This window comes from Macrobrachium rosenbergii, chromosome 7 (assembly GCF_040412425.1).
Source record: "Macrobrachium rosenbergii isolate ZJJX-2024 chromosome 7, ASM4041242v1, whole genome shotgun sequence".
Classification (NCBI taxonomy): Eukaryota; Metazoa; Arthropoda; class Malacostraca; order Decapoda; family Palaemonidae; genus Macrobrachium; species Macrobrachium rosenbergii.
The window spans coordinates 15,934,269-15,958,459 of NC_089747.1; the positions used below are offsets into that span (position 1 = coordinate 15,934,269).

The following is a 24,191-nucleotide window of genomic DNA, read 5'->3' on the forward strand; positions in this document are numbered from 1 at the left end:
TGACGTAGCCAGTATGTCTAAGTTTGTATTCTCCGTTATTACATGAATTAAATGGCTAGAGGAAAGTAATGACGGAAAATTCATGGGAAATCGTCCATACCTTCAGACCTCCAAGGAAAAGTAGTGTACATTAGAGGAAAATATGTAAGTTAGCTATTTGCTTGTAAACGGTGAATCAGTTTTCTTTGATTTCAAAGAAAACGCGTTTATCTCTGAATTGGAAACTACATTAAACTAGCGTTCAACCCATGCACTTACTTTTGATCAAATATTTATTTATTTTTTCATTTTTTAACTTTTCCTAATTAATTCACTTAAGGTACCCGAGTTATAAAGGTAATGGTTTATAAGTGACCAATGTACGATAGAGCTATACAACCTACACGGTTGTGTAGAGCTCCTCAAAACTAACATTTTGAACCCCAGTACCATTAGTCGTCGCGCACCAAAATTTACTTAATGAATTTATTTAAAAACCCCGAATTTTCACTCTTCCGTAAAAATGAAAGTTCTATCTCAGCTTCATCTTATCCCCGCCTGAAATCGCTCCTGTGCGTGCGTTTGTACGTGTCCGTTACAGACTGTCTGGCGGAAGTTCCGCCCACGTATTCAAATTCTCCAATGAATGCAATTGTTCCCAGTAGGCGCGTTTTTTGAAGTCCCTCGGAGCCTCCCAGGCTATCGAATCCCCCCAATGAATTTGAATGATTTCCGATGACAAGAAACTGGCTATGTATTATATCACATGACTTTCTTAGCCAATTATGCTGCATTATCTAAACCACGTCATTAGGCCTGTATCGCGCTTTCATTTGAATTTTTAGATCAACGTTAGTCTTGAGTATGGCTATTGTAGATGCAACTTATAATGGTTGTCATTACGATCAATGGCTATTCATTCGAAATCTTCCTTCAAAATGTGAACATCTTGAGTATTTGCAGTCCTACATTTTTTAAAAGGGTTCTTCATCAAATTACGACTATAAGGTAAGACAATACCGTCCCCCTCCCCACCCCCATAGCTAATACTGCAAAATTATAATCAGTAAACACCCCATGTTGCGTGGCATTATTTCATGTCGGCAACTTATAAAATTTTACCCATTTTTAAAAAGCTCTTCATCAAATTACGACTTATAAGGTAATACAATACCACCCCCAGCCTCCATGGCTAATACGGCAAAATTGTCACGTATGTGGCAATATTTTATATTGGCAACTTATAAAATTTTACCCATGTTATGCAAAAAAATGTAACCGAAGCCATGAGCAAAATGCGAACTAAAACAGTGACGTACTGACGAGTTGTGTTGATGGAGATTTTTTGTCGGAAATCCATATTTTTTGGAGATGTTCGAAAGCCCTCAACTCCAAAACTGGATTTTCGACGAGCATCTCCACCAGATTCGTTGAAAACGCATGGTAATGCATCAGAAAAACTATTGTTATCCAATGTGTGATATTGGCAACTTTTCAACGCTTACCATTATAAAATTTAAGTTATCTGTATATATAAGTATACTACATGCTGAAATATCTACTATAGTGTTCTACAAGAGAATTGGCTTTTGTACTGTGCACGGGAGAATGCTTCTTTTTCAATTGTTAAAAAAAAGTTATTGAACATTAATAAGTATGCTTGCTATATTTAAAAATGGGAGTTCGTAAAAAAATCCTTTACTTAATTTGCATATCTGATATCCAAATTAGAAGAGTAAGCATTTTAATTGAAAAAATAGTGTATTGGTGAGAATGAGACATTAATTCAGAAAACAGGCTAAGAATTAGGCATTCATTGTTGTGTAGTAAAGTTATAATTAAGCATGAAATGACAAGATTTAAGAAAGTACTTGAAATCGAGTAGAAAAAAGTTATTTCAATCCTTATAACCCATTCTGAAAATATGTAATGCATATAAAATCAACTGCAATATATACACAGGCCAAAAATCATAGTAGAAGATAAATAAACTTCAAGGATAAAACTCACCACTGGTACAGGAGGCGTTTTCATCTGTTCTTCGAAGAAATTTTTCAAGTGGAAAGGATTTACTACGACGTCATCGTCTATTTTGGCAATGAATGGTACCTGAGGACACCGGTCCACTACCCACTTCAACAACGACATTGTCTTGTAGGTCAGATTACTGTTGGAAATAGTATTTTCATCATTCAGAATTTTTATGTGGAAATAGTATCTTCATCATTCAGAGTTTTTTTGTTTAATATTGTTATCCATTTAATGCAAAGTCTGGCAGAACTGTTAACCTGCCCAGTCTCAGAGGAAACACGGAAGAGTGCTCAGTCTCAGGGGAAACATGTAAGGGTGCCCAGTTCCAAAGGGAACATATAAGGGTGCCCAGTCTCAGAGGAAACATGTAAGAGTGCCCAGTCTCCGAGGAAACATGTAAGAGTGCCCAGTCTCTGAGGAAGCATGTAAGAGAAAGGAGGACGAAAAAGTGACTATCAGAATTGAGCATTATTTGGTGAGCACAGCACATTCTCACAATAGACAAATGTTAAACAGCAGGGTTAATGAAACCAGCTGAAAAAGAACAGAAAATGATGTACTCAGAAATTGTATTATTAAATTGTTACCAAAAATCCTGGGGTTCAAGGAACAGGAAATTAACAAACAAAGGAATGGAACGTTAACGAGCAAAGAAGTGTGACTTTAACGAACAAAGGAAGGCGATGGTAATGAACGAAGGTATGGGATGGAAACGAACAAAGGGACGTTTTATGTAGGTCTTAACGTAATTGCAAGACATGTCTTGTAACGCCTCATGCAAGATGTTTATGTAACAAGCGCGGGATTCTTAAGTTCTGTGGACGCGTTCAGTTTAAAGCTATTGTACTAGCATTGCATCATGTTTTAAGTGTACAAGTATAATCAATTATTGTTTTGTGTGATATCGAATCTGATATACAGACTTTGATTCTGTAAATTCTACCTATGTATGTAGGATATGATTCCTTATTATGTATTGAGCTCCGATGCTCATTTGTTTGTATTCTATCATTATATACGTTCATATATTTTGTATACTCTTCTGATATGCCCTGAGATGTACTGTAGCTTAGCCAATAAACTGAAACATGAAAATATAGCTCTGTTATCGCCCTCCATCCTGGACAAATCCCGACGAAAATGGGATGTTAGTTCACACATTAAAAGATCATCTTTCCTCCTCCACAGGTAAGAGTAAAGAATAGTTATAATGTGGATATACGCTGAATAGCATACACCACAGAACGTCAACGAACAAAGGGACAGTGGCGTTAACGAACGAAGGAGTGGGACGTTAACAAAGGATTGGATGTTAGCTAACGAAGGAAGGGGATGGTAATAAGCAAAGGAATGGGACGTTAATACATGTCCCATTCCTTTGTTTACATTAGATTCCTTCGTTAATGAGCGGGGGAGTGGGACCTAAACGAATGAAGGAATGGAATGTTCAACGAACAAAGGAGTTGAGACTTAAAGAACGAAGGAATGGGATGTAAACAAATGATGGACTGGGACAACAAAGAACGAAGGAATGGGATGTAAACAAACGATGGACTAAACAAAGAACAAACGAACAAGTGGATGAGGTTAACATCAGCAAATCAGCAAACAAAGGAATGGGGAGACGTCAATGAACGAAGGAATGGGACTTCAACGAACAAAGGAGTGGGACATCAACTAGCAAAGGGATGAGACGTTAACCAACAAAGGGAGACATCAACGAACGAAGGAATGGGATGTCAACGAACAGAGAAATAGGGAGACGTCAAAAAACGAAGGAATGAGATCTCAACGAACAAAAGAACGAGGAGACGTCAACGAATGAAGGAATGTGATTTGAACAAAGGAATGGGACGTCAACGAACAAAGGAATGCGGAGACATCAACGAACATAGGAATGGGGAGACGTCAATGAACAAAGGAATGGGGAGACATCAATGAATAAAGGAATGTTGAAATAACGAATGAAGGAATAGAACTTCAACGAACAAAGGAATGGGGAGAAGTCAATGAATGAAGAAATGAGACATCAACGAACAAAGGAAAGGGGAGATGTCAACGAACGAAGGAATGGGATGTCAATGAACAAAGGGATGAGGCGTCAACGAACGGGATGAGAGAATGGGGAGACGTCAACAAACGAAGGAATGGGACTTCAACGAACAAAGGAATAGGGAAACGTCAATGAACGAAGGAATGGGATGTCAATGAACAAAGGAATGGAGAGATAAAGAACAAAGGAATGGGGAGATATCAACGAACAAATGAATGGGGAGACGTCAACGAATGAGGGAATGGGACTTCATTGAACAAAGGAATATTTAGACGTGAACAAATAAAGGAATGGGGAGACCTCGACTGTAGATAAATGAAATGTAAGCCATTCACTATTATTTTACTTTGTGATGCTTATATCCATTACATTATTATGTAACCTATTATGAATATTACTGGCGTCTAATGTATAATAAATACACCTCCCATGTACTATGCGATTTGTATTACAATATTATGTTATGAATATGGCAATGACCCGAGGACATGGCAACATTGTATTTTTCCCGCCTCTGCCATTGCATCTCAGTGTATCGTCCTGTTCCTCTTCCGAGACGTATGTCTCTCCGTCTCGTCTGCTTGTATATACTACTCAGCAATGAACCTACTTGCTTCACATGGTGTTCCTTCCTCCCTTCAAGAAACATCCACAGGACGTAGCAAGCCCCTTTAGAGCTCAATAAGGCCCCCAACATGGCGCAGTGATTTTTGAGTTCGCAAGTAACTCCAAGAAGACGACGGACGACGCCGCCATTGTATCTTGGATACTCATGGATTTAGTGATAACTTCTGCTCCAGTGTGCAGTGCCTTTTAAAGTGTTATGTGTGTGTGCTCAGTGTTGCCCTAGTGTTTCTAAGTGGTTTCTCAGTGTTGTGTGCCGTATTTCATATGAAACAGTGAGAATAGGGCTATGCATGATACCCCGCACATCGACATCCAACCACCTCCGACTTTTTCCGGGGGTAACTGAGTTTGAACTGCAATGCATGACGCGTGGGCGTGACGTCACAGTCACTGACTACTCGCCAGCCACCAACGGGTACTATGTTACCTCCCCCACCCCTGGGAACCATACCGCTATCCCGTACACACCGCACTGCCATAGATACGTTTTTATACTGTAATAACTTTTATTTTAAAGAAGGAAACATTATTTTTTTCGCTCTTTCTTTCTTTCTGCATTGGAGCACTTTCACTTTATAATATGCAATGGAGCATTCGCTATTTCAAGAGGAATCTACCGATACCCCCACAAGCACAAGGGAGGATAATTTATTCGTAGTGGAGGAAAATTTAATCGAAGTGGAGGACAATTTATTCCAAGTGAGGAGTACAACCGGATATAAGGCACCGCCGCCCTCTCCCCACATTATACCCATCCACAATCAGCTACAGGAGCCGATTTTCTTCACTTAATCAAGTATTTGGAGCAAACTCGGTTACAAGAGGATGCCAGAAGACACCAGGAAGATGAACTACGACGTAGGGAGGACGACAGACGTCGACAGGAAGATAATGCACGTTTCACAGCATTACAGAGGCTGGTTCCTGCTACTTCTTCAGATAATATCGCCGCCTACTTGTCAGTTCCTACTACACCATCACAAGCTCTTCAGTGCCCCCACCCCAGAAAGCCATCACCCAGAACCCACCGCCCTTCGAGCAGATGCCAGTTTTCAAGTTTTTTCGTGAATGGAGACGTCGATGGGGTCGATTACTCGGTTATGGTCTATTTATCCAAGCTTCCCAGAGAGAAGCAACTCATTCAGCTTAGAATGTGTCTTACTCTCGACACACAAAGGATCTTGGAACACACCCTGGATATTCCTCCTGATACAGATAAGACCGTGAAGAGTCTTGATGTGCTACAGGCTCATGAAGAGCCTACGTAATGAAGCCCTTCAAGAAGAGAACTTTTGCTGTAAAAGCAGTTAGGAGGGGGAAACATTCTCAGATTTTTATGTTCGACTTAAACACGTTGCCGAGGAAGGGACATTTGCCCTGGGAATTCTTCAGTATGTGAGGAGACTCAGCTCAAGATGATAATTCTCATGGGAATTAAAGATGAGGAATTAATGCAGAAACTCATCTCCCTCAATGCCACAGCTCTCACTGCAGGAGGTTGTTAACACTGCGCTCATACCGCCGAAGCTGCCAGGAAGGCAACTTCTGCCATCCGCTCCACACCCTCTCAACTGTGCGCCATCTCTACGTACAAGAAACAGAAAGGACACGCAAAAACTTCTGCTTCAGTTCCAGCTCCCAAATCTGCTGTCCCCTGAGAGTTGCACGCACACACGTTCTTCGGATAAGTGCCTCCAGCAGCTGATAGTAATTGCACAAACTGGCGGTCGTCAAGGACATTGGGCCAGGACTCCCGAAATGCCCTGCAACACTGTTCAGTGTAGAGTTTGCCATCATATGGACATTATGATAAGTACTGCAAGTCAAAGAAGAAGCTAACACACAGAGTGGCCCATCAAGTGGGCAGTACTGCCTGCTTCAGGGTAGACCTCAGGCCTTAAAAAGTCCAGCTGTCGGCGTGTGGAAGCTACTGGCAGATCACCCAAACCCATTTGTGTACTTCTTTCCCATGGAGGTGCTACATTTGGATTCAGATGTTTACCTGATACAGGCGCCGAAGTCACCGTCATTGGGATCACAGCACCTTTGATCTCTTTGAAGATCCCTAGAGCAGTCTGAAGCCTTTCTCTACGAATGTAACAATAACTGCAGATGGCTCACTTATGAAACCTGCTCCCAGGCACCTTCCAGGGCCACCCTTACTCTTAACAAGAAATCTTGTTCTGCCGTGATACAGGTTCACGATGGCATCCCAATGCCACTGTTGTCTTACAGTCATTGTCTGGAACTAGCCATCATCCTCCTGACTTCCCCAAAGCCACCATTGAAGTTAAATATGTGAACAGGTGCAAGGAACTTCCCTCTGCCACCACGTCCCCTGCTGAGGCCAGAGAATACTTTCTACAAGAATTCAAGGACGTGCTGGTCTCCAAAGAGGATCGCAAGACAGCACCACTTCAGCCAATGACAGGTCCTCCCTATGATTCACCTTAGGATGGTGCAGTGCCTTTTGCTGTTCACACTCCACGCCAGATCCCTTCGCCCGAAGCCAGGTCAAGGAAGAACTCGACTCCGTGGTCGCCCAGGGATCATCAAACCTGCCGGTGAGGAACCGTCAGAATGGTGCCACCCCTCGTCGTGGTAGCTAAAGCCTCAGGTGTGCGCATCACTGTTTGACCTCACCAAGCTCAACAACCAAGTCTCCCGACCAACACACCCTTCTCCAACTCCATTCACCGCCATCCGCAGTGTTGATTCAAAGGCAAAGGTATTTACCACAGCAGATGCCTTATGTGGATATTGGCAGATGGAACTCGCCAAAGAAGATCAACACTTCTGACAACATTCATCACACCGGCGCCGATTCAAACACTGTAGAGGACCAATGGGTTTCTCGCACAGGTGACGCCTTCTATCAGCGGTGACATGGCCCTTCACAGGTATGCAGAATTGCGTCAAGGTGGTGGATGACATACTTCTTTCTGACAAAGATTACTTCACTCATCTTCAGCGAATCCAGGAGATGCTTACCAGATGCCGAAGTTCAAGATTACTCTTAACAGGGATAAGTTTGCAGTCTTTGCATCCCGCTATCATTCTGTGGATACCAGCTCTCAGAAGAGGGCATATCAGCTGATCTGATAAGGTCAGTGCAATCCACGACTTCCCCCCCACTAACGGACTGATCTCCACGATCGTTCATGGGGTTGGTTAATCAGCTAGCTGAGTTCACCCCCAGATATCGCCACTGGTGCTCAACCACTACGCCCACTGATGAGTCCAAGAGAGCATTTATTTGGACTCCAGACCACGATGAGGCATTTCGCCGAAGGTCAAGACAGCCCTTGTCAGCCCACCAGTCCTGCCTCCTTCGACCCAGCCCTGCCAGTGGTTCTTCAAACTGATGCCTCCTGCCTCTGTGGGGATTGAATCACGCCCTCCTACAGGACCATTCATGGTAATGGCAGACTTCGGCCTTAGTACAGTGTGGCTCCCTCACAGATGCTGAGTCCCGCTATGCCACCATTGAACTGGAGATGTTAGCTGTAGTCTGCCGCCTAAGTGTCGGTTATACCTCACAGGCCTTCAGCATTTTACCCTCATTACGGATCACCGACCACTCATCCCAATTCTTAACCACTATTCCCTCGATGCAGTCGAAACCCTCGCCAACGTCTAAAGGGGAGAAGATTTCAGCGTGCCTCTACACAGCAGTGGCGGCCAAGCAACAGCTCTGCATCCCTGATGCTTTATCACGAGCCCCAGTCAGTCATCCCACCCCCAGAGGATGAAATCACTTGTGCCGATGCCGCAGCACACCTAAGGAGTATTGTAACTGTCAACGCTGTCACCTCCAGGAAGATTTTCCACCCCAGGATGCTGATAGAACTCTCCAGGAACTCGAGCCGCAGCAAGAGACCCATCATATACTGTCTTCTAAACTGTGTGACTTCAGGATTCCCTTCAAACCGTTATGACCTTCACAACTCCTTACTACCGTTCTGGAAATTAAGGGATAACCTTTTCAGCTGATGACGACCTTTGTTCTTTACGAGGACCAAGAATTGTGATTCCTTCTGCTCCTTCGCCATCACACACTCGCCCTTTTCATGACAGTCACCGAGGTGTGGAAGCAACAAAGCGACGTGCTAGACAGACTGTTTTTTGGCCAGGCATAGACTCCGACATCACTAGTACCGTCAGAGCCTGTGAGTCTTGCCAGATGTTACAGCCCAGTCTTCAACAGGAACCCCCTCTGAATGATGATCACCCTACAAGGCCCTTTGAGTCCGTCTCAGCTGACTTTTACGTCGGCTGGAAAATCCTTCCTTGTTGTCACTGACCGACTCTCTGGATGGCCTGTTGTGGATTCAGTGTAAAGGACACCACTGCCTCCAACACCATAAGGATTTTTGTCGCTACTTCAGGAGGTGTTGGTGTTCCCTCCGCCTTAGGACCGATGGCGGGACCACAGTTCACCAGCCTAGCTTTCCAGATTTCTTGAAACGTTGGGGTGTACACCATGTGATGTCTTCACCACACTACCCACAGTCCAACGGCCATGCCGAAGCTGCCGTGAATCCATTAAGCACCTGATCCTCAAGACAGCACCTTCTGGCAATATAGACTGTGAGGAGTTTGACCGGCCTCTTGGAACTGCGTAACACCCCAACATCACAGGCCGCTCTCCAGCACAAATCTTGTATGGCCATCCACCTGTACTTGTGTACCTGCTCATCCACAGTCTTTCTCAGAAGAGTGGCAGGCCAAATCTGAGGATGTGACCGTGTGCAGCCACCCGGGCTGAACAAGTGAAGCTGCAGTATGATCAGCATGCTCGCCCACTTCCCAGGTTGAACATTGGCCAAACAGTAAGGATCCAGGATCCGACTTCCCACCGCTGGGACAAGGTTGGCGTTATTATGAGCTATGGCAGATCAAGGGACTATGAGGGTGCGTCTTCCCAGGGCTGAGCTTGGTGGCGTAATCGCCTACGTCCCAGTGCCAGCCCCCTGGTGATGACCCTCTTCCCCACATCCCTGTGGCCCCTTGCACGGACACAGAAAGTCCTTAGTATCTAACCCTCCACTTGTCCCACGCAGATATCAAGGCTTAGTGGAAAGAGCCGCTCTAGATGGAACTAAGATGAGGGGGAGGGAGGTGTAGATAAATGAAATGTAAGCCTGCACATTCACTATTATTTTACTTTGTGATGCTTATATCCATTACATTATTATGTAATCCTATTATGAATATTACTGGCGTCTAATGTATAATAATACACCTCCCATGTACTATGATTTGTATTACAATATTATGTTATGAATATGGCAATGACCCGAGACATGGCAACATTGTATTTTTCCGCCTCTGGCCATTGCATCTCAGTGTATCGCCCTGTCTCCTCTTCCGAGACGTATGTCTCTCCGTCTCGCCCGCTTGTATATACTACTCAGCAATGAACCTACCTTCTTACATGGTGTTTCCTTCCTCCTTCAAGAAACATCCACAGGACGTAACAAGCCCCTTTAGAGCTCAATAAGGAGCCCCAACATCGACGAATAAAGGAATGGGACTTCAGCGAACAAAGAAATGGGGAGACGTCAACAAACGAAGGAATGGGATGCCGACGAACAAAGGAATGGGGAGACGTCAATGAATGAGGGAATGGGACGTCAGAGAACAAAGGAATGGGAGGTCAGCGAACAAAGGGATGAGACATCAACGAACGAAGTTATGGGAAGTCAGGGAACAAAGGAATGGGACGTTAGTGAGCAAGGGGATCAATTCATAGGGAAGAATATAAAAGACTGATCACACTAATCAATGCTCAAGCTGTTTTGGAATAATGTGCAATATTACCCAAGCTGCAACATGAACACAGGACAGAAGATTCCACCTGGAAATTACTCACTTGTAGGAGTCGATGAAATCGTACTGAATGATGTCGTTGTATTTGTCGGACTCTTTGTCAACCTCCTCTTGCAACGCTATGTTTTTCGTTGCTCCAATAATGAATATTTGTCTATCGGGTAGCACAATAGAATAGAGATTAATATGGGTAGTGGTTGTGAATTATCAAATGAGCTATTATAGATTACCTTGTATACTTATATAATTATGCATAATTGTTTCTTTCTTTCATTGAAAATAATGTATTTTTTCATAGCTACCATTCATATATATATATATATTGTCACAAATATGTGCTGTTCTCATCTCTCTGCTCTCTTAACGTAGGGATTAGATTGCAATCCGTTAGGGGTAGTGCCTCAGACCCGATGATATGGAAAGCAAAATAGTAGTTTGGTCTCAGTTTTGAGAGAAAGGTCAAAGAAGGTAAATGAATTAGCTTAGTCACATGGAGGATAGGCATAGTAGTAGTTACTTTATGCCCTTGTCCCCAAGACCTGTATCCCTGTGCTCTCCTTTTTGCTGGTCTTAATTGTTTTTTCAGGAATGTCGGCACCTCCCCCAGGCAAGTCACCATTTCCGTGGACTCGAGTCATATAGACAGACAAACATCCACAAAAGAGCCGATGGAAGTCAGTCCCATCCCATTCACCCTCGAGAGCAGACCTTTGATCTGCTAGGTCCCAAATCTTGGGTTGTATCTCTTTGTCTTGGCATGCTGCCACACTGTAATTGGGGTCACAAGCGACCCAGACTACAAGAAGTCCCAGCATTGTTTAATTGAGGACCTATTGGAGCAACTAGCTGTCTTGCAATAGTGCACATTGCAATTTGGATTGCCCAGTAAGCCTGAAATTAACAGTTAAGTGCGAGTTTCTGTATCTCTCACTAAGTCTCTAGTATCCTTTTCAAGATTTCATCTTCCAAAGTAAGATCCCTTGCTGAATACTAGTATGTGTGTTCCCCATATGAATTAAAGTTATTAATGAAATAATCCTTTACTTGGTGACTTAGAGTAAGTCACTTCTCCATTGTGGTAAATTATTGCAAGGGAGAGAATCTTTTATGCCTGAATCCTCATCTGGGAAATCTACTTCCAGAGGTGTGATATCTTATCCCCTCGTGTTTCTGCCACCGACCTACCAGTGAAAAGTTGCATTAGAAGATAGGTAATTCAACCTCGCTACAAGCAAGTTACACCTGCTTCTGTGACTATTTGCAAGATAGAGATTTTGTGTGTAAGAGCTGGTGGCTTCCGTTGCATTATTATTGTATAAATAATTCACTTATTTCTGAAAGCCAGTTAGTTGTAAATTTGTTGTAAGATTGTTGTTGCACTTGTTTTACTGGGTTGCATTCCAGTCATGATTTACATCCCATGCTTGAACTGTGTGAAATTAAGTAATGTAAGGTAACTGCGGTTTTCATGGCAACCTATTCCTTTGTTAAATGTACTAGAAGGTAAGTTAACTCTTTGGTTACATTTGCTTACATATTTGGTTCTGGGTAAGTGGCCCATACGGCAGTTTTTCAAAGCAATATTCATTCCATTCAGCCAGACTCAACCAAAGATGTAACATACATATGTTTATTTACCACATTTTCCCTGTGGCATATGTATATATATAAATCACAGGTGAATGTAATTATATATATATTTGTCAGTATGTTGACCATTTTCTTTTTATTAGAGCATTAATTTATTAAATTTCTGCAATAATTATTTTAGTATTAAGCCATCTGGGCAGAGTATATTAAGGTCTCTAGTATTCTCCTCAATGACCCTTTGATCTTTAGCCTGTTGTTACAATTGTTTTCTCTTTTTCTGGTTTGACGATGCGTTTGCCCCGCCTGCTGACGAGCATTCTTCCCTTGCTTCCTCACAGTAAGAGGCAGTCTGCCTCTGACTTATATATTAAGAGGTTGCTGATTTGCCTGTTGCTGCTGCTGCTATTATTACTAAATATTTTGGGATTACCTGTCCTTGGGGATTGCAGCTGTGTGGATCCGTCTTTCCCTGCATCTGGAAGGATTTATTAATTATTCATCCGCGCCTGTGGCTCAGTGCCTGCCAGAGGGGCCTCTGGTAAGGTACCCTTTTACCTGTTGAGGTCATCAGCTTGACGTGGTAACGGCGTTTGGGCTCTACCGTTGCCTGTTTGGACTTTGGGCCCTATTATCCCAGTGTACTCGGGATATCTCCAGAAGTGGAGTTTGCTTTTGGCATTATTGAGACCTTAGAATATTGATTGTATTTTATTTTTATTAAGTCAGCCTGTATTTTTGTCAGGCTATTCTGTTTTTATCTTCTCTTACTTTCTGGGCCCCCTCCTTTTTGTATAAGTGTTTTGCCTTTGTTATAAGTAGTGTGAGTGTGTTTTGATGCTGTTAGTAAAGGGTAACTGGTATTCATTTAATTTATGTATCTAAGAGGTTCAGGTGATACGTCAGTCTGGTGCTCATGTATTAAATGTTGAGTAGTTTTTTCATGGTGTTTGTTCCCATTGAATTATTTTGCACGCTTCCTATATTTGTACGACTGATTCCACCCTTTGTGGACTTCAGTGGTTTTTTACTTGAATATTGAAAGAGATTTATGAAGTATTTATCGCATGGTGGTTTAAGACATTACAATATGTATATTATATATGTATGTGTATGTATGTATATATATATATATATATATATATATATATATATATATTTAGTCAACATAAGTAATCAGTCATTACACGTAATGACTGAAATTTCAGTCATCACGCCGTAATGCACGCCAGGGGACATTTGATCCCCTCTAGGAGCTAGTACTAAACACGACGAAACAGTGAGTCACCTACTGTTTCGCCGGGTTTAGTACTAGTCCCTGGGGGTCAAAATGTATTTCGCCGTGTTTAGTACTAGCTCCTGGTGGATCAAATGTCCTAAGTGCGTTACGTGATGACTGAAATTTCAGTCATTATGTACATAATGACTGATTACAACAGTTGACTGTAACATATATACACACGTATATATATATGCACGAATTAACATAAGCTTTTCAGTCCTTTCAAAAATAAGTTTGCTGGTCAAGAAATCCTTTATTATCCGCCCTTTCACATTCTAAAGATGTAAAAGTACGACCTTGTTTTCCCAAGATTTAAGGTTTTCCCTGGCCCTCTGTCAAACTAGGCTCCCTGGGAAGGACTGTAAGATCCCAAGACTCCCTTTGGTATCCCAAGTGGAGTGCCTCATAATGAATTTTGTTTTAATATTAGAAAGAGGCACTCAACGGGGCTCCTATTTCATGAAGATACTAGAGTCATTCTGTCATCCGTTCCAACTTTCTAAAACCTCAGGCTGAAACTGTAGCCATCTCCAAGTTTCTTGAGCCCCAGAGATCCACATGGGTCTAAGGACGTATTATTGAGTGGATCCGGCTGTTTTGAGGAATCTCAGAAATTAGGAGCCGAGTTACATACCTTTTTTCGAAATTATGGTCAAATAGGGGATTCTTGAGGGAGCCTAGTGTACCGCGGTCCAGCAGAGGGTCTTTTCTAGCTTCCCAGTGAAGACCACTGTTCTACAATATGGTGTCTTCCTGGGCTTCGATTTGGAGCCAAGGGACCTTGGTCTGACTGAGGGGTCTTTCTCCAGGGCTTCCCTCAGGGGCCAAGGGGGACCTCACAGGTTGGGAAAGTATTGATGTACATTTACGTCAGTGGAATCCGAAACGATCAGTGACTACTTGGTAACATAACGTGCTCCTTGTTAAGATCAAAAAGAATCCTTTACCTCATTTTCGTGTATGGATAAAGTCTGGGGTTGGCCCAGGTCCTCCTAATGAACTCTCTTGGTTCCTTTTTGTGAACAGCAGAGGTCACCACCACAAGGATGAGAGGGTCATTGCCATCGCACACCTGAGTGGGGTTTAGGTCATGGGTCCAGGTCACTTGCTCAGGGATTAGGTTTACCTTGGGCCCGGTTGTGCTTATTCTCTCATTCTTGTACATGAATCTGGAAGTAGGATATTGTAGGGTTTTTCATATAATCACATGAGTAGTGTATGTGTATATATATATATATGTATTAAATATATAAGTAGTATATTTATAATAAAAATTGAATAGAGAAAATTATAAAATCTATCATGAGGACTAAACATTTTTGGCCCCAGCAGCATACATCTACCTACCAGCCATAGAAGTTTTAATGCTGATGATTAAGCTAAGTGGTGGATGGCCTTTGAAGGTCAAAAATTTTGATTTAAGAAAGGAAAAATGGCTTATTTTTAATTAAAATGAAATGTCGACCAAAACTTTTGAGAGTTCTGAGAAAACCATTGATGTTCAAATAATCTATTTTATAACTAAATTTTACTAAAATGCCTTCAAAGTTTTGTGATCTAAATGGATATTGCCTGGTTCTGTCGATTGAGAAGGATCAGTTTATTAATCTCACTAGGGAGAAAATTCCTAAAAATTTGTGTATTCTAATTTAAGGTCTCATTGATTGGACCCTGATGCCTTTTTGAATATTGAGCATTTGCCGAACTCATCCCTAATAGCTCTTACTTAAAACGTTCGGAATCCAACTGGGATGAGGACTGGGAGGTGTCATGAGGCTTCTTGGTTGTTCCTATATGGTTATTCGCAGTAGCCTGATTGGCTGCTGGCTCGAAACCGCTGGGCGTGATTTGGTGCTTGCCTTTTCTTTCCTTTCGTCTTTGTGTCTGCCCTCCTTGACTTCCCTTTGAAAGTCAGTGGCGCTTGATCGGTCAAAATTTTGTTTCTTTGTGCCGATGAGCTGTAACTGGTTATCCTTGATTCTCGCGAGTAATTCGCCTTCTTGGAGTTGGAGGTGAGGAGTCACCCTGTCAGTCATGGGCACGTCAGCTGTAATTAATTCCCTCCTGCAAAGATTTGATGAAGTATTAAATTTAAAGTTCTGTTCCAGAGTCGTTTTAGACATTTACTCAACTATGTGTAAAGGAAAAAATGTGTAACCATTATTAAGTAAAATATTTAAAATCTCGGAAAGGCTATGGCTTACTCTGTCTCCTTACCCTTTCAGCCTTGTTTGCACAGCCAGTTAATTAATATCTAAATAATATTTAAAACTTTTAATGTCAGGTGTGAATCGAGTGTTAGACGTTTAATTTTCTTTGACCAATTCATGAATCGGCGATTGCTTGAATTTACCCGACAAATTCCGGTCTCTTCGGGCTTTGGGTGGGAGAGGGGTAGGTGTAAGTGTTGCCATGTCCTTATGTGAATGCAACCAATCATGGGAGCTGACCAACCCGGCACTGCCCGGGATAACTGAATGACAACTGATAAACTCTCTCTCTCTCTCTCTCTTTCTCCCAAAAACACCCTCTTTTTTTCTCTCTTTTCTCTATGTCTCTTCTCCCTAACACCCCCCTCTACTCTCTCTCTCTCATTCTCTCGCTGTCTTCCCCTTCCCAACCCCTACCTCCTTTGGTTCCATTGGTATCTTACCTCCACAGTATTCTTTTCCAGATGTAAGTCATATGTATACCGAAATTTGGTATGATAAATTTGTAAAGATACTAAGTCTGCAGGCATAACCAATCCCGTTTCACCAGCAGAACCAGTCCCGTTCCAGGAAAGCCCTCCCTCCCTTTGGTGTTAGTAATGTCTTATCCCCACAGTGCTGATTTCTAGATAGTAAGTCATATGTATACCAAGTGTGGTTGAGATTGCTCAATGCATTTCAGAGTTATTGTGCCACATAGATTTACTTAGACTTACAGTTATGTATTGGAAACGAGTTTCCAGCTTGAGGCTTGAATAATTCCAGACTTAACGGGAAGAGTGTTATGAAGTGAATGTTTTTAATATTCATTGATGCATAATTTAGATACATGTGGCTGCCTAATAGTTTATGCATTCGCAGGTTTATAAAAATCTGTTAGTGGTGTATTTCATGGCATCCCTGCAAGTGCTACAGTTATCATCGTTGGCGACATACAGTGTCCGCTTACTGGTGATATTAAATTATTTTGATCACTTGGTTGAGCCCGTAGCAGTTGAACTTATTCATAGCATATTAATAATATTTTGTACACAATAATATAATAATAACAATAATAATTCATTACCCTGTAACCATCTGCACCTTTTTCACACATGGATGTGGTCTCATTTTGGAGGCTTATTCTTAGCATATTAATAAATTTTGTGAATAAGTAAACCAGTATTAACAATAGTAATAATAATAATAATACTCATTCAATGCCTTAACCTCTGCTCTTTTTCACACATGGATATAGTTTGATTGTGAAGGCTTATTCTTAGTATATTAATAAATTTTGTAAATAAAGGAATAATAATAATAACTAGCAGATGCTCGCTATCGCTCCCATTTGCTAGTTTCCATAACATACCACACCCATACCCATATCTGTATTATACCCATATCTCTACTATGCCCATATCCATTCCCTACCCATATCTGTTCCATACCCATATCGATACAGTACCCATACTTGTACTATACGCATACCCATGTCTGTACCATATCTATATACCCTTACCCATATCCATGCCCATCCCATACCCATATGCATACCATACCCATACCCACAGTTAAATTAACCCTACTACTAAGAGTCAGCAAAATTCTATGGGCAGCATCAGCCCCATTTACCTTCTGGTCATATACAAACAACTGACCATATCTTGGTGTAGGTACAGGAGCAGCTGTTGATTGGTTTTGAATCAATGCTGATGCCATTGGCAGTTCCGGACCATCATCATTAGAGCTTTCTGTTGTTCTAGAATTACCTGCTGAGTCCATTTCAAAACGAAAATAACAAAGCTCAGCCAAAAATCCTTTATTATATATCGTTGGTCCACGTAATGTTGAAAATTTCTGGACAGTTATTAAAATATTATTCTTGAAAGACGTCTTCACAACTCAGGATCCTTTGAAGCAGTCTTTAGCTCCTGAAGCTTTCTTGGAGAAATGCCCATTGGATTATAACCTCTTCTTAAATTCTTAGACTCCAGGATCCTGTGAAGTCGTCTTCCGCTCCTAAATGGATTCCTATCGGGTCCACTTCCCTTCAGTGAAGGAATCCAGAATTTGTCTTCGGAATCATTTCTTGCACCTCCAGGAGAAACGCCCATTGGATTATATCGTCTTCTTTAATCATAAAAACTCCAGTTGTATAACAGGAGTAGTATTTACTGCGATCCTCATAATGCAGGTGGTTCATAGTTACCACATGAGGTTAATTAAACATTTCATAAATTCTAAATGTCAAGCAAGTGATATTCTTATTTGAAAACCCTGTACATTACTTTTATAAAAAAAAAATGATGTCCTTACAAATCTATAAACATTTTGTTAATAGTACTCAATCTCAACACATTTTCATCATAAAACATGAAGGGGGAGGGGAAGGGAAGAGGAATGGGAAAGGAGGGTGAAAAAGGTGGAGGGAAGGGACACACACAAAAGGCAGACAAGGAAATTAATCTAATACAGTATATTATTCTTGAAAGACATCTTCACAACTCCAGGATCCTTTGAATCAGTCTTCGGCTCCTGAATCATTCCTGGAGAAATGTCCATTGGATTATAACATCTTAAATTCTTAAAGACTCCAGGATCCTGTGAAGCCGTCTTCAGCTCCTAAACTAAATGCAGGTGGTTCATAGTTACCACATGAAAAACTTGTACATTACTTTTATAAAAAAAAAAAAAAAGTCCTTACAAGTCTATAAACATTTTGTTAATAGTACTCAGTCTCAACATAATTTATTTCATCATAAAACATAGAAAAGGGAAGAGGGATGGGAAAGAAGGAAGGGGAAGAGGATTATCGTTTTTCCATGAGGGAGTTGAGGTCCCGGGAGAGGGGTGGATGTTTAGGGACCGCCCTGCCTAAATCAGTTTTGGGGGGTTGGGGAGTGGGAGGAATGGGGACGTCCCTCATGGAAAAACGATAATCCCCTCCATTCCCATCCTTCTTCCCTTTTCCTTATGATGAAATAAAATATGTTGAGACTGAGTACTATTAACAAAATGTTTATAGACTTGTAAGGACATCATTCTTTTCATAAAAGTAATGTACAGGATTATAACGTCTTCTTAAATTCTTAAAAGACTCCAGGATGGGAAAGGAGGAAGGGAGAGAATGGCAGCCAACGAAATTAATAAAACAGATAATAATACGTTACCATATTACCCTCTGCACCTTTTTCACATATAGATCTAGTTTTATTGTAAAGGCTTATTTTTGGCATAATAATAATTCATTACCTTTTTCACACATGAATATAATTTTATTTTGAAAGCATGTTCATAGCATGTTAATGAAATTTTTACACAGTAATAATAATAATAGATAGCCTTTACCGTGGTATAGTGGACTGTGACAGCAGGCGAGTGAGAAGAACCAGGCCCATAGATGTCATGAGGGCAGCCAGTACCAACCTCTGAATGGCCCAGCAATCTGTAATGGACGGAGGAAGAGTCAGGATGCGTTCACACCAAATGCGTCTCGTCGCGTCGCGTCACTTCGAGTCAGGCTAATTTATGACTCACCGCGAATCGCCAACCCAGTTTAACACTGCTTTCTATGGTCCTTTGAAAGAAACCGTTCACACCGAATGCATCGAGTGACGCCACGTCGCGTCGAGTCAAGTCACAAATAGAGCTGGACCTATTTTTGACGTCAGTCGTTGTGAGTCTCACGTGCCGATCGGAAGTTCTATGCTGGTCGAACTACTGATAGTTATCTTGTAAAATTCAATAAAAATAAAACTTGCCTTAGAAAAATGGCCATTTTTTCCTCAGTTCCAATTGCCCGCCTGTAGTTAGTATTGCTCTTCTTAATGGAATGTCCTGTTAGCTGCAGAAGCTTCTTGAAATTTTCATTTGTCATCCTAAAAAAGTTGCAGAATTTTTCTGGGTGATTTACAAGGTCAGGGAATAAATGGTTGAAATTGTCAAATTGTGTCCTCTTGGTGTTCAAATGATAGCCCACATTATAGGTTTACTTGTTTACGTTTGCGACGCCAGAGCCACACCAGAGCATTAATTTCACCAAGAGAATATGCACCCATTCTCATAAAAAGCTACTGTGCCACTGTCGCAGAAATAAGATGCAAATGAGCACAGACTTGACTTGAGTTGACGCATTTGGTGTGAACAGAGTTTAGTCAAAATGACTTGCATCAAATGAATTGACGTGACTCGACGCGACTCATTTGGCGTGAACGCACCCTCAGTATGTAGCAGGTAATCTGTCTGTAACTGTCGACGGAGATGGCACTCATGACCTTTAGGTAAGGTGTGCGTGGATGATATATATATATATATTTGTGTGTGTGCACGGACACACATGCACGCAGTGTGAGCACGAACATACATACATGCAGACATACACACATATGTTTATATCTTCATGATATTCTCTTGTAAAATGTAAAAGTATGATTTTTCCGCAATAATGTTGTGATATACTTTGTAATTGTCGTATGATTTTTTTTTATACAAAAGATGTTGTGTAGTATATTCTGTATATTAATAATAGTTATATAAGAATGTCTTTGTAATGTCAGATCTCGCAAATGTTAATGATTTAGGTAACTTAACAGTGTATTTAAAATCATTTAGATAACGTAATAGCGTGATGATATGTCACCAGTGTAATGTTTTTACCACCTTCAAATATTATGATGTTCTTTTCTGTATAGTTGTTGGGGCCGTTCATATGTAAAGAAGTTTATTATATCCTTTATAGGTGCTTTATTGTTTCTGGCTTTGTTTGTTATAGTAACCTTTGAGTCCCAGGAGGCTTAGGAAGACAGTGTAGTTTTCTTACTTCATTATCACACTAGTAAAAATAACACTGTACATATACAAGTTAATATATATACAAGTTAAGTAGTATGAATACGAAACAAAGTACGAGCCTTGCTTTCTTCTCAACCCACAACTAGTGAGTTTCACGACCTCACTCTGCTTCTCTGTCTTCTGTCTGCTCTGTTCTGCTTCCGTTTCTTCCTTGCCTTTTGAGGGTTCTTCAAAGGAAATGCCCATCCCACAATAGGCGGACCATTGCTTCTTGTCCCACCTTGTTAGACGTCCTAAGTGGTTGGAGCTTATCTAACGATGTCCCTTTGGGTGTAATTAGATGAATTAATCCCCTTCTTCATAGGAGGGAGTAATAATGTCAATGGAAGTCTTTAATTTCCAGCGAGAGTTAGAAGGTAAGCTCACAGGTGAGACGGGTAAACATTCCTGTTACTGGTTGCATTAGATTAGACTCGCACCGTGTTTTGCTACGTAATCACAGCACAGGAAGTGTTGTTACTCTCTCTCTCTCTCTCTCTCTCTCTCTCTCTCTCTCTCTCTCTCTCTCTCTCTCTCGTCTCCTTATTATTTCATTCTCTCTCTCTTTCTCTGTCTATTTATCAATCTATCACTTTTCTCTCTCTTATATTTACGCTATTCATAATTAATATTCTCCTAGTTATCATTACAATAGAGAGAGGAGACTTTTAGTCTGTTAGACCAGATGTTCGAGCTGTCATCAGTCAGATAAGTGTGTTGAAGAATGTCTTTGTAATGTCAGATCTCACAAATATTAATGAATTAGGTAACTTAACAGCGTATCAAAAATCATGTAGATAATGTAATAAAGAGAGGAGACTTTTAGTCTGTTAGACCAGATGTTTGAGCTGTCATCAGTCGGATAAGCATGTTGACAGGTAAGTGCTCCTTAGATGTAAGATGTTGTTCTGAGTCGCTTTTGTTGCAAGTCGAGTGTCGTCATTTGAGTTTGGGGAGGACTCACATTCTTCATCTTGTTTTATAAACATGACAGTCATGATTAGCCACATGTGTATTGTATCGGTTGTGTTGAAATCTTGTCCAAAGCGATTTCCCTTAAAGTCACGTATCTTTCTCGGTCGATTACGTCATGTTTTGTAAGATTACATCAGCCATGTCTCGCTCCCAAAACGTTTTAGAATGTTCCATGAATCTCACTCCCAAAACGTTTTAGAACGTTCTTTGAATCTCGCCCCCAAAATGCCTTAATAATGACGTCATCTAGTTGTGTTACTTCTAGCTGGAATCCTAAAAATTTGCTCATTCTGATTTTAGAGACATTTTGTGTTGGCTCTCTCTCTCTCTCTCTCTCTCTCTCTCTCTCTCTCTCTCTCTCTCTCTCTCTCTCTCTCTCTCTCTCAAGAGAGAGAAGTTATTAACGTAAAATCTTTGTGTGGTCATTAATATTTAACTTAGTTCTGTGAGATCTAGTATTAGTTTTATAACAGTGTTTGGTAACGGCGCCTATCAAAAAAGTGCTTTGGTGAATTTCAAGCAGCTGCATTTGGGGTAATTTTGTGAAAGTTTTCACAAGCTTGTATAAGGTAAAATGACAACTGAATTGAATTTTGTGAATGTTTTTGATCTGTGCTTATTAGACCGGTCAATTAAGTGAAATTACTTTTGGTGAACCTATTTCATTTTGTTATTTACACATTTAAATTTTGTGTATTTTTGTATGTTCTTGTATTTGCAATCTCTTAGTTTTTCACAATTTATATACTGGTGATTCAACATTTATTTGCTTAGCATCTTAAGTGTTTCTTAATAGTTTAACATTGCATACTGGACTTAATTTTCATTTACTGAGATTTTCTTTTCAAATCTTAAGCATCTCTTAATATTTTAAATTTTGCTTGATTAATTTAATTTCTTGATAAATTAACATTTGTGATTTAATTCAAGAAATGATTAAATTTTGTGTCGTTTTGATTTCAAGTAATAGTAAATTTTCTTTAAATTGTGAATTTTTATTTATTAATTTTGAATTAAAAATAAAATTTTATATTTAAAGTTTTACAATAGTAGTAGGATCAATTGTGTGCATAAGGCATAGTGATGAAACAAGTTTTGTTCCTTTAGTTTTGCTGATGTGACTCTAACCTGGGGAGACAGTTAAAGTTGTTTGATGGAGTGATGCCCTTTTACTTTAATATATTTCTTGTTTAAATGTTGGTACCTCACACTAGTTTTGATGAACTTAGTCTGATTTCTCACATGATTGCCTTTAGAGTACTCAGTTGTAATTTTATTGTTATGAGAGTTCAGGTATCTGGCTGAAGTGAGGTAAATTTTTGAAATCTATGACTAGTAGTGTAATAACCAGGTTACTTGGAATACTTCGTGACAGTATATACATAAATAAATGTGATTTATCGAATAAGGTTGGAAAATTAAAGTAAATAGATAAATTTTCATAAGAGCAATTCAAATCATTTATACCAGGTATTTGCGAGGTGGTTATCGACAGATGTCGATAAGTTAAACATCACATTATAGATTAGGAATTATATGATTGTAATCGCTTGTGGGCAGAAAGAGAGCATGAATGCGAATTATTTGAAATTCCTAATTTTTTCACGCAACTTATAATTAATGTCTCCGGTTCAGAGTCGTCTTGAAGAAATTGAGTCACAAATTGCGTGATCAAGTAAGTTTGGGATGAACGGTAGGCGTAGAAAGTGACACAGAAAGTGTTCGAATAAATGTCAGTGTTAGCCACTGTCATTTCTTCTTTACTTCCTTAATAAATGACAAGGTTATACTATGACGACATACGTTGTTTAGGTTATAAATCTGCCGAGTTCGGTACAAAGACATACACACACACTATATATATATATATATATATATATATATATATATATATATATATATATATATGTATATATATATATATATATATATATATATATATATATATATATATATATATATATATGTATATATATATATATATATATATATATATTGTCAGAGATTTATATTCCTCCTCATGGTAGCTAGAAAATAAATTATTTTAGGAATAAAACCACCTTTCATTTGACTGTTAGGCCAAGACAACATGGCGGGCAAGGTAGGCCAATGCATATTTTTGAACTAAGAAGGACAGTTAGCACCCTGTTTTGAACTCATGTAGAGGAAACCCCCACCTCAGCTGACCTGGGTTAGCACAGTAGCAACCCCCATCACGCGATATGTAGGAGTGGCCAGTCCGTTAGGGAATGGGAGGCAAATCCAGGCTGTGAGGTAGATAGGAACTTAACCTCTAAGTACTTAATCATAAGACCCAATTTTCTCCACTCTTTTGTTTGTCGTATGACTTTTGCAGATCGACCTAGGCCTACACTCTGAAGCAAAACAATCTGGAAGGAGCTCCCTGGATTCCTCACACCCATGCACAACCAGCACCTGAGACACACAGGCAATTTTTCCCTCCTTTTACTGGTGACAAGTAACCAAGTTGATCGGCCAAGCCGTAAATGTTCAGTGCAAAACATCTACAGGCCCCAGGTACGTCGACCGCAATTAGTCAGTAAGTCAGCTCCTTTCTCTCCGTGAAATTCTCTTTTTTCCATTTCTCCAAATCTCAATTTTCATTCTCCTAAAACACAGCCCCTTTGTTAAGTCAACCTACGCCCCAAGCGGCCCGTGAATCGCCCCATGACTTGCTTTGAAACCAACCTAATTCAATTCAGTGATTAGTATTCAAATATTCCCTCCACAGTGTAAATTAAGGGCCAATTAATTTAAGTAACTCAAGTGGTCAATTCCTCCA

The 24,191-nt window shown here is 40.4% G+C and overlaps 2 protein-coding genes across 3 annotated transcripts in view; one reads left to right on the plus strand and one right to left on the minus strand.

Annotated features, from left to right (window-relative positions):
• The window catches only part of LOC136840170 (afadin- and alpha-actinin-binding protein B-like), a 422,145-nt gene that overhangs the window by 207,429 nt on the left and 190,525 nt on the right, over positions 1–24,191 (plus strand). The gene's annotated exons all lie outside the window — the stretch shown is intronic.
• Positions 1,884–14,556, minus strand: LOC136839917 (beta-1,3-galactosyltransferase 5-like). Its single transcript, XM_067106195.1, has 4 exons — positions 14,339–14,556; positions 10,566–10,676; positions 1,990–2,146; positions 1,884–1,895 (listed from the first exon to the last, which is right to left on the minus strand). Exons 1-4 carry the CDS (start codon positions 14,554–14,556, stop codon positions 1,884–1,886), a joined length of 498 nt encoding a protein of 165 aa, XP_066962296.1.